General features: G+C 37.6%; 1 protein-coding gene across 1 annotated transcript; it reads right to left on the reverse strand.

Moving 5' to 3' along the window:
* Positions 1-5,156: 5,156 nt before the first annotated feature.
* LOC143531828 (uncharacterized) lies at positions 5,157-8,318 on the reverse strand. The gene is made up of 3 exons (XM_077027037.1): positions 8,119-8,318; positions 7,410-8,015; positions 5,157-5,452 (listed from the first exon to the last, which is right to left on the reverse strand). The coding sequence occupies exons 1-3, from the start codon at positions 8,282-8,284 to the stop codon at positions 5,157-5,159; spliced, it is 1,068 nt and encodes a 355-aa protein (XP_076883152.1). The 5' UTR covers positions 8,285-8,318.
* Between the last annotated feature and the right edge of the window lie 2,407 nt (positions 8,319-10,725).

Consider the following 10,725-nt stretch of genomic DNA (forward strand, 5'->3'; position numbering starts at 1 on the left):
TTTGTGTCTTGCATCTTGATTGCCATTGCCAACCATCACCACATCGTCAACATAAATAAGCACAACAACAAAACTATTGCCTTGTCTTTAGATGAAAAGAGAGTAATCTGCCTTAAATTGTTTAAACCCAATATCTAGTAGAGCATTGGTAAATTTATGGTACCAATTGTGTGATGCTTGTTTTAAGCCATATAATGATTTCCTCAAACGGCAGACTCTAGTTTCCCCGTCTTTAGCGAATCCTTGTGGAATCTTCATGTAAACTTCTTCGTGGAGATCTCCATGTAAGAAAGCATTATTGACGTCAAGTTGAAGAATGACCCAATTTCTTTTAACCGCCACCGCGTTCTGTCGGTGACTAGTTTGGCTACAGGGGCAAAGGTATCATGATAATCAATCCCCTCCATTTGGGTAAATCCCTTCGCGACGAGACGCGCTTTGTATCTTTCGACTTCACCGTTCGGCTTATACTTCACTTTGTACACCCATTTGGAATCAATGGCACGTTTTCCTTCGGTTAGTTTTTCTAAGGTCCACGTACCATTCTTTTCAAGAGCTTGAATTTCATTTTTCATTGCTTCTTTCCACATGTCATTTTTAACGGCCTGGTGAAAATACTTTGGCTCATCGTTCGAGTCGATGGCCGCTAGAAATGCTTTGTGAGAATTAGAAAAATTATTGTAAGTAACAAAGTTAAGCTAAGGGGTATACCGTTGAGGTAGACGTGCACAAATCGGGTTCAACTGGAAAACCCGAACCGGTTCGAAACCGGTTTTTTCACACCGGGTTGTAAAATGGAACCGGTTCCAATCAAGAACCGGTTCGGTTCCCGACCCGAACTGATGCCCAGATATGCTAACTTTTAAGAACCGGGTAGGGTATGAACCGGAACCGGTTTTTACGTAAAAACCGGTTCCACCGGCTTTTTTTGAAATTTAAATATTGTAGCCGTTAGGAACCGGTTCCAACGGCTATATAGCCGTTTTTGACCGTTGGAACCGGTTTTTTAACTACAAATAGGTTATTTTCTTACAATAAATAGCAAGGTTTGCTTGTGTACTTGTTAAACCAATTCCAAAACTATAAAACACACTCCAAACCACAATTAACCTTAAACCGACAACAAATGGCAACTAATGATGACGTTGTTATGGTGATCGAAACAACAAGATGCCCCGATGTTTGGGTTCATTACGATTTGTGTCTCATGACCGACTCACATGAGTTGGCACGTTGCAAATATTGCTCGAAGTTTCTTAAAGCAGGGTCCAACTCGACATTACGAAAACATACGAATAAGTATTGTCGAGAGAAAAGAAGGTTGGAAGCTAAAAAAACGGAAGTGGGAGAGTCGTCCGGCTCTACAACCCAAAAATAAGTATTCCCGGATTAAAACGACGGACTTTGTTTTTTATGTTTTAGTTGTTATGTTTAGTATCGTTTTGTAATAGTTATTTTTTAATAATGTTTGTAATATTATTTTTTAAATAATATTTAGTTGGATGGTCGGGTAAAGGAACGGGTTTGCTAAAGGAGTAGTATTTTAGTTTGTTTTTGAGTTTGGTGGTAAAACAAGTGGCGGAAACAAGTTATATATAGGTTTGGGCATCAAAAATCGGTTCCAACGGCTATATTACCGTTGGAACCGGTTCCAACGGATCTATTGTCTCAAAAACCGGTTCCAACGGCTATATTACCGTTGGAACCGGTTCCAACGGCTAATTGGTGTCTAAAAAACCGGTTCCAACGGCTATATTACCGTTGGAACCGGTTCCAACGGCTAGTTTGACTTTTGTTTGACCCTTCAAAAAAAACCCGTCGGAACCTGTTTTTCCAGGTACGAACCGAACCGGTTCCAATTAAGAACCTGGTAGGAACCGGGTTGGAACTGATACTGACATACAAATAGGAGAACCTGGTACAATTTTCGGATACAAAAATACCCAAACCGGGTATTGTACCAACCGGGTTGGAACTGGAACCGGTTCCGGTTCGGTTCCACCAGTTAGGTTCCGGAACCGGTTTTTTTGTGCACGTCTACGTTGAGGAACTCGAATTTGGCAGAGCTCGTGCATGGTCGACCGATGGGGGAATTTGGATATGATAATCGCTGAAATGCTTAGGTTGAGACCGGTTTCTCTTACCCTGAGTACGTTAAGTGGCTGAGTCCGGATTTTCAGCTGTAACTAAGTGTCCCGGTTTGTCTTCTTGTTCTGGGCTTTTTTTTTTTAATCTGAAGATGGGCTTGTAGTTTCTGTGTTAGGGCCTTCACCCATTTCATTTTGGGTTTCAACTTCTTGTTGTGAGCTTTATATTATTATGGGTTTATCCATATCATGGACCTCACCTACTTTTTCACTTTCACGTTCAATATGCCTATCATATAATTCAAACAATTCTGTGTCATCATAAGTCACCTGCTTCTTATCAAATGGAAAATGATTCTTATGGAATCTCACATCCCTTGAGACAACAATTTTTTTATTTTCAATGTCAAAAATTTTGTAGCCTTTTGTCCCTGCCGGGTAGCCCAAAAACACCCCGGGCCTCCCCCTTGCTTCGAATTTATCCCCTTTTGTTTCATTGCTTCTAAAATAAGCCAAGCAACCAAAAAATTTCATGAAACTATAGTTGGGTTTTTGTTGAAAAACTATTTTATATGGCGTTTTGTTTTCAATGACCTGGGAAGGTAGTCTATTGATAACGTAAACAGCGGTCAAGACACACTCGCCCCAAAATTTTTTTGGTAGGCTCGCTTCAAACCGAAGAGCACGAGCCGTCTCTAGAATGTGTCTGTGTTTTCTTTCTACAACCCTATTCTGTTGTGGGGTGTGAGGACAAGTGGTTCCAAGCAAGATGCCCTTTTCACTATAAAAATTAATCATCTCGTTTGACGTGAACCCCCCCCCCCCCCCCCCCCCGTTATCACTTCTAATTCTTTTGACGGTTTTTCCAAATTGGGTTTTTATCATATTGTAAAGGTTCATGAGGCATGCACCCGCCTCATGTTTAAATTTTAATAAGAAGACCCAAACCGCCCTACTAAAATCATCAACAACCGTTAAAAAATAATTGGCACCCGAAAGGGAGGGTGTACGATATCTTCCCCAAATATCACAATGTAATAATTCAAAACAATCCTTAGTTTTTGTTTCACTTAATTCAAAAGGAAGTCTAGTGTGTTTAGCCTTTGAACAAGAATCACACATTTTATTGAAAGAAACGTTCTTAAGAAAATCTATTTGAGCAAGTTTTTCACCGGAAGCGTGACTTAATCTTTTGTGCCAAATGTCAACGGTTGTCATCAAAGATTTCCTCTCGACTCCAAACATCCCCATTCGGTACAGACCGCTCCTGCACTCACCCGCACCAATCAAGTTCCTTGTGTATAGCTTCTGCATGACACAAAAATCAGGAAAAAAGGTTATTGCTGATTGAAGGTCCCGACTAAGTCGACTAACGGATAAAAGGTTGCAAGTGAATTTGGGAATACAAAGAACTCCTTTTATTTTAGTCCCCCCCCCCCGGGCAATGTGCATTCACCTTTCCCTTCAACGGATATTGATTCTCCGTTTGTAATAACAACCGGTGTTTCGTTATGGGTCTCAACTCTGTTTTCAAGAATCCCAACATCACGTGTGATGTGCTCGGTGGACCTCGAATCAATTACCCAATCATTACGATAGTTTTCATTACCTGCCATATAAGCCGCCGGGTTTGTATCTTGTTTGGGTTTTGCAAAATGTTTCAAAAAAACTTCATATTGTTGCTTAGTTAAACCTGTGATAGGGCTGATGTCTGTTTCAACACACGCTGCCATTTGCTTTGTCTCTTCACTCTTTTTATTTCCCGGGGATATCCTATTCGTTTGAAGCAACCGTCCCGATTGTGTCCGCAAAACGTACAATGTTCAACTCATACGACCGCGGGGCGCTCTCTTTTCTAAATCGTTCGAATAAATCAGCCCATACTTCGGTTGCGGTACCGGCGTATCTCACGCTATTCCTAATTTTTTTTCCATGGCCGTTGTGAGCCATCCCTTTACCATGGCATCACAACGCATCCATAACGTGTAATCTGCAGCAGTTTTGTCAGGTTTTTCGATGGATCCATCAATAAAATCGACTTTGTTCTTGGCGAAAAGGAAGTTCATCATCTCTTGTGACCAGTCGGAGTAGTTTTTATCGGTGAGAACGTCATTGACGTGCATCTGCTTCGGGTAATCTGAAGCATGGATGTATAATGGGGAGTTTGTGTCGGGTGTGGTATTATGTTTCAAACCGGAGTTCGTGGTATCTTCATCGCCGGCCATTGAAGAAGGCGGCGATTAGGGTTGTGTGTGTTTAGTTTAGGTCAAGAACCGCTCTGATACCATCAAAAATTTAGATGGGTCAATTTCTGAATAATCATTATGTTATGGTCATTGGTTTTTAAATACAAAAGGAACTAGAAATCAGGAAATAATAAGGCAAGAAAATAAACTAAATAACAAAGAGATTGTGAGAATATTTGAATTCCAATGTTTGTCAGGACAAACAAACGGTTTACGAACACATAATTGAATCAAACTTTTTGTTTGTGTTATTTCATTAATTTGATTAATGAAAATAAACATTCTTAAACTTAAGCATTAGAAATAATCACCCAAAAATAAGTATAAAGTGAGGTACTAGGGTGTCTAGCACAAAAGTTATGGTAATAAACTAATAAAAATTAGAATATATATAAAATTGAAGTGTTAGGATACTAATCCAAGAAAAAACAAGTATAAAGAACCTTTAACTGTACATGAACACGTGTGCGTTAACAAGCATAAAAGAATGTGAACGAACATAAACAAACACATTTCTGAACGTACATGAACACAATTGAATGAACGTAACTTTTGTTCATCTCGTTCATCTAATTAAGCGAACAAAATTTTTTGTTCATGTTTGTTCATCAAGCAAATGAACAAATGTAAATAAACTAATGCCAAATGGTTCACAAACAGTTTGTTAAAAGTTCGATTCATTTATTGCCCTAAATGATGATCCTAGAAAACCATATGAAAACTTAACAAAGACATAATCACATAAGAAATAATTTCAATTGCATATGAAAAGGGTAATATAATTGTATCTAATGATTATATAGTCGGTAGTTTCAATCTTGTCTCATCGGCCACCGCACCTCGTGATAACATTGCAACCTCGGCTATATGGGTTAGCTTGGCCTCTGCTATTACAGTCGTAATAAGATTTGCCACGTTGGTTACATGGAACATTATTCTTTTGCATTGCCTCATAGCTTATGTATCCCCTTCCGGCTAGAATTCGTCGAGCGCTTTCAGACTCCATCATCATCTCTTCTTCAGGGTCGATGGCATCCCTTACTAGTTGACCTGGCTCGTTAGAGAGATGACTCAGCACCTCCCAATTCGGTTTATATGGCGTGTTCATGGATGAGGAAACTGCAAAACAAGAAAATATCATAGCCCAAATGATGAGAAACACAATACCATTAGTCATTTTAGACATGATTATGGTAAATGAAGAACAGAGAATATAGTTTTTATTGGTGTTATTGTTTTTATTGGGTATTGGCGATATAAATTTGAGATTTTGGTGGAGAATTATTAGATGTGGTTTACATTTACTATCCACAAATTTAAAGAGATCCATTTGTTTTTGACATATGACGGGGCCACAAATATAAATTTCTAGAGCTAAAATGCCACCAAAGGCCTAATTGGGTAAAATACATTAAACTGCCTAACAACTTTATTTCATGTGACATATATGGGAATTTTATGTGTGCCTTTTAAAAGGTACCAAAGGCCAAAATAGACGAAATTAAAATAAATGCTATTTATTTGAAAACGATATTGTGTTAATTAAAGCATTTATGATTTTGACATACAACCACCGATTGATACCAATAGAGTGAGTTAGTAATAATGTTTGAAAATGAACAATAATATTGATAGACAATCTTTGGAATAGATCAAACACCACATGTTACGTTGACATGTCATACAATTTTGTTCACACTAACAAATGATTAGTTCATTAAATAATTTTTAAATTAAAGATTTGATTTTTTGTAAAGAACTAATTTGAAAGGTTTGAAGTTTTGATGAAACAAGTCTTGAAATTCTTCCAACACATTTTATTAATCTTTATCTGATTTTGTTCGTGTTTTTATGTATTTGTTTATTCAAATGAGTAAGAATTAAGATTTAAGTGGGAATTTACACTTTAATTAGAAAACGATGATAAAGGTACTAATCATTCAATTATCATATGTCACCACAAAAAGCAGAAATAATTCTATCATTATTTTTACGTTAAAGTGATTTGAAAAGTAGTATTGATAAAATGACGAGGCATTTATTTGTAAGGACTTAAATTCAGCTTGCGAAAGGTGGTTAGTAGGCCTTTACTTTGACTCATCAAGACTCGAGATGTGATATATGTTGAACATGTGTCAACATGGATAATCATTCTTAATTCAATCAACATCTTGGTTTTAAAGCTTTATTATTTGTTTGTTTGTGTTAACAAGCCTAAATTAATCTCCTTTGGTAATTGTTTCACCTAAGAGGTGTGAAAAAAACCGAGAAAACTTATTTAAAATTGAAAAACCAAATCAAAATAAAAAATGACGGTTTGATTTTATGTTTTTTATAAATAGAAATAAAAAAAAAGGTTTGCAGTTTATGTTACATTTTATTGATGTTAACCGTCTGATGTTACTATTTTCTACAAACAAAGATGGCTTGTATCATTTATTTTATCTAGAGAATTCCTTCTGTTTTTTTAAACGTTTGTTTTTATTTATTTAAAACTAGATTAGTTATCCGTGTAACGCACGGATTGAAATAAATAAATTTATATAAATAATAACATAATGTCAAATAAAAAAAATTATGTTTAACAGATATTTAAATAATAAATTTATTTAAATATCTGTTAAACATAATTAAGCTAACTATTAAATGATAACATAATGATAAAAATTAAGCTAACTATTAAATGGGTTGTTGTGGGTTGGTCCCCTTAACGCCTCATGTGCTGTTGTGATGCGAAACGTTAATCCACAGATTAAGCATAGCCTTAGAGTTCATATTAATATATCAACATTTAAAAACATACAACTACCTTAAATAATAAAATAAAAGGTTAAATATTAAAATTTATTCAACCAAAGTATCCATCGCACATTTATACAAACTATGCACACATATAATTTTTGTTTACGGTGTAGTGACGATATACACTCGTTTATTAACATTCAACTACTTGTATCAATCCAACAAACAAAACCCTAACATTACAATATAGCCAAACACTCCAATTCCCCGTTTCAAATCATTAATTGCACCATAAAACCAAACATCACCGTTACAAGTGATGTAATCATGGTACCAGAAAGCGGTGGCATCGCCCCCGAACTATTTCTTCCAGGGGATGATCCACCACCGCTGTTTTCTCCTGGAGAATTTGCAGGTGCTCCACCAGGAGAATCCCCGCTACCTCCCCTAGGAGAAACCGTACTTCCCCCGCTAGGAGAATCTGCAGTTTCTCCAGTAGGGGAAGCTGCTGGTGGGGACACAGTGGGTGTCCCGGCTGGTGATAATTTAGGGGCTCCGGCAGGTGAATAGACAGGAGATACCGCTCCAGAAGGTGGTGAAACAGGAGATACGGCCGTGGAAGGCGGTGAAACAGGGGATACAGAGGGTGGATGTGGTGGAGATACATCAGGAGACGGTGGCATGGGTGATGGAGAAGGCGGAGTAGCAATAGAAGAAGGCGGTGATCGGTTTCTAAGCGCCAAAACCACCACAATTAGCTTCTGGCCTTGATCACAATTCGATTTATTACCCGAGATAAAATAAAATGGACCCGAACGATCAAACTTAAACGTCGAATCGCCGCCTTCCAACTTAGTAATTGGATTGTTAGCATTGCATCCATCATAATCACTTTTGTTCACCACCAAAACAGAATCCGACCCACCATCATACTTAAATTCTGCAAGGTACATGTGTAGGTGGTTTATAGAAGTATGTAAGTTTGCCGTTAAAAATAAATAAATATAAACAAATAAATAAAACATGAAAGAGAGAAAACGAACGTAGGGTATCGTTGATCAGAAACCGCAATCTGCTAGACCAACTGTCGTAGCTTTCGGACGGGTGTAAGGTCCAGCCATCTTTACCACCAACTTGGAAGGTGTTTGCATGGGAAGAAGATATGAAGGTGATGAAGATTAAAAGGCAGATAGTTTTGTGAAGCACCATGATTGATCAGAGAAAGTTGTGAGCCAAAATAATGGAGGTATGTTTCGTATTATTAAAGGAAGAGGACAGGATCACTCTGTTTACACGCGGCAAAAACATATGAAGTTTAACGTCAATATATTATTAATTACGTAGACTGAGAATAGTATGTGAATGGGTAGTCTCGTACCGGCTACCGACACTTAGGTTGTTATTGTAATCTTGGCGTTTAAGGAACAGAACTAACTTTAGGCAAAAATCTATTTAAGAGTAAAAAGAAAAAAAGAATAAAAAAATTACTGTCTAAGGGTATACTAATATTTGCTCGAGTATTCATGGAGGAGATTTTTTTTTTCTTTTTAACTAATTTTGTACTTTGCCGACAAGTTAAGAAATTCATAGACCCGTCTTCTTTTCTCTCTTGTTCGGTTAGCGTCACATTATAATACGGGATTGAAAATTCAAATTGGCGACTCGTTTGTGGACCAATGGGAACACGGAAGAGTAAAAAGAATCACAACTCTAAAAGATACTAATCGTAGCACCTTTCTAAAAACTTAAGTTTTATATTTAGTGAGTCTCAACAGATATTAGAGACAGAAAGAAGACTCAAGTCTCTACATTCGTAAACTTCATCAATCAAAAGGATGCTTTTATTGCAATGCTAGTCATTTATAAAATGAATCTAATTGAGGGCCCTGCTTACACCGTTCATGACAAGAAGCTTAGATAAGAGAATAGTTTCGCTTTTTTTTTGTCGAAAGCTCGACTTGCGATAAAAGTTTTTGGCTGAAGACAAAAGTTGACCCACTTCATTCGCTGGTCGAATCATCCTCGCTTCGCGGGAACAACAAAAACCACCATCTCATTCTTTCGTGTGTTTTGTGCTACCTTTTTCTTTCCAAGGAACAGGGTTGGGATGCATAATAACCTTTTTTTTAGTATGCCAGGGAACAACTCTTACAGAAATTCAGGAAAAAATGCTGGAATCTCATGGCTAAGGATAAGGTAATGGAATTGATTGAGAAATTCATAGACCTAGGTGGGATAGGAGACTTGACAAAGGGAATAGAGATGATGATAGAGATTATACTAAGAAACAGAAGAATTCCATACGAGTACGACTTTTTATTTAAACGTGAGTCCAAATGTTAGCTTTGACGGTAATTAATATTTTGGTCAGGGTCTTTAATTCATTTATGACCCTAGTTAATTGCGCGAACCAAAATTTACTATGTAGGCTACTAGAGTGCCAATATGTCACGGACCAAATATTTGAAGATCGAGATGCTTAATTTATGTTGAAATATTTGGGTTTGTTGGCTCGTCCCGGACTTCATTGGACACGGCCTTAGCGGGAAAGAAGGCGTACATGTCTAGTCGTGCTTGCATGACGAACACATCGTTGGTTGCGAGCTGTTGCCGCTCGCCTGATGAGTCCAAGGCAGGACGAAACCAGCAGACCCTGATCATGAGCGGACCGATTGGCTGACCTTCGGGCGCCACACGGAGTTTGAGGAGTAACTCCGTGACATATAACTCTATAAGAAGATGGCCATATGTAATGGTAAAAAAAATTAATCTTTAGAGTTATAACTAGTGGTGATTTACCCGCGCGTTGCGCAGTAAAACCGGTCAGCAAAACTTGGGTGCTGCAGTGACAAATCAACGCGAATTCAGTCAATAGTAGCTACGTCCGTTACAGTATTGGAACTAAAACAAAATGGAAACAAAAAAATAAGAATAAAAGTTGAGGTAGTTCAATGGGGTAGCGTCAGTTGGTCCCGGACGACAGCAGCTAGTCGACGCGAATTTAGTCAGTATTAACAATGTTCGTCATGGTACTGGAACTAAAACAAAACGAAAACAAAAAATAAAAACAAAAAGTAACGTGAGCCAATGGGGTAACGTCGCGGTTGGTCCCTGACGCTGAGACAGTGACTCTAGGACACTCGTATAACAATTATAATTTTTTTTCTTACCATATTTAAAACAATGTTTATTTGGTCGGTAAACCCGAGCGTTGGTAAAACCTGATCATTGAAACGTCGAGTTGACTCATATTCGGGAGTTTGTGGTGGTGAGTCGGTAAAAAACAAGGTTTTCGGCGGTGGGTCAACGCGAATTTCATAGATTTCATTTACTTTGTTACGGTATCGGAACTAAAATAAAGTTTGGCAAAACCCGGGCGTTGGGAAAACCCGAACGTTGTCGATACTGGACGTTGCGCGATGAGTCGGTAAAACCCGAGCATTGTTAGCCCAAACGTTGTGGCAGTAAATCAACATGATTTAAGTAAAACAAAAAACATAATTGTCGTTACGAATCTAGAAAAGAAACAAAAAGGAAAACCATTTAAGCAATAAAAAAATTAAAACCAAAATTTTGCACCAACTAAAAAACAAAATAACAAACGTATTTTGAAATGCGCAAAAAAAAAACCCAATAAAATAATCAAAAAT

The sequence above is a fragment of the Bidens hawaiensis genome, unplaced genomic scaffold, assembly GCF_021521415.1.
Source record: "Bidens hawaiensis isolate Kalapana, Puna unplaced genomic scaffold, B.hawaiensis_p1.1 tig00009253_1, whole genome shotgun sequence".
Lineage (NCBI taxonomy): Eukaryota > Viridiplantae > Streptophyta > Magnoliopsida > Asterales > Asteraceae > Bidens > Bidens hawaiensis.

What these genes read in the sequence shown, in the direction of transcription:
- LOC143531828 (XM_077027037.1), bottom strand. Translation starts at nt 8,284, where the DNA reads ATGGTGCTTCACAAAACTATCTGCCTTTTAATCTTCATCACCTTCATA. An exon ending in TCTGATCAACGATACCCTAC is followed by an intron (nt 8,016 to 8,118) that starts GTTCGTTTTCTC and finishes TGTACCTTGCAG; the next exon opens with AATTTAAGTATGATGGTGGG. An exon ending in GGCGATGCCACCGCTTTCTG is followed by an intron (nt 5,453 to 7,409) that starts GTACCATGATTA and finishes CTTGTTTTGCAG; the next exon opens with TTTCCTCATCCATGAACACG.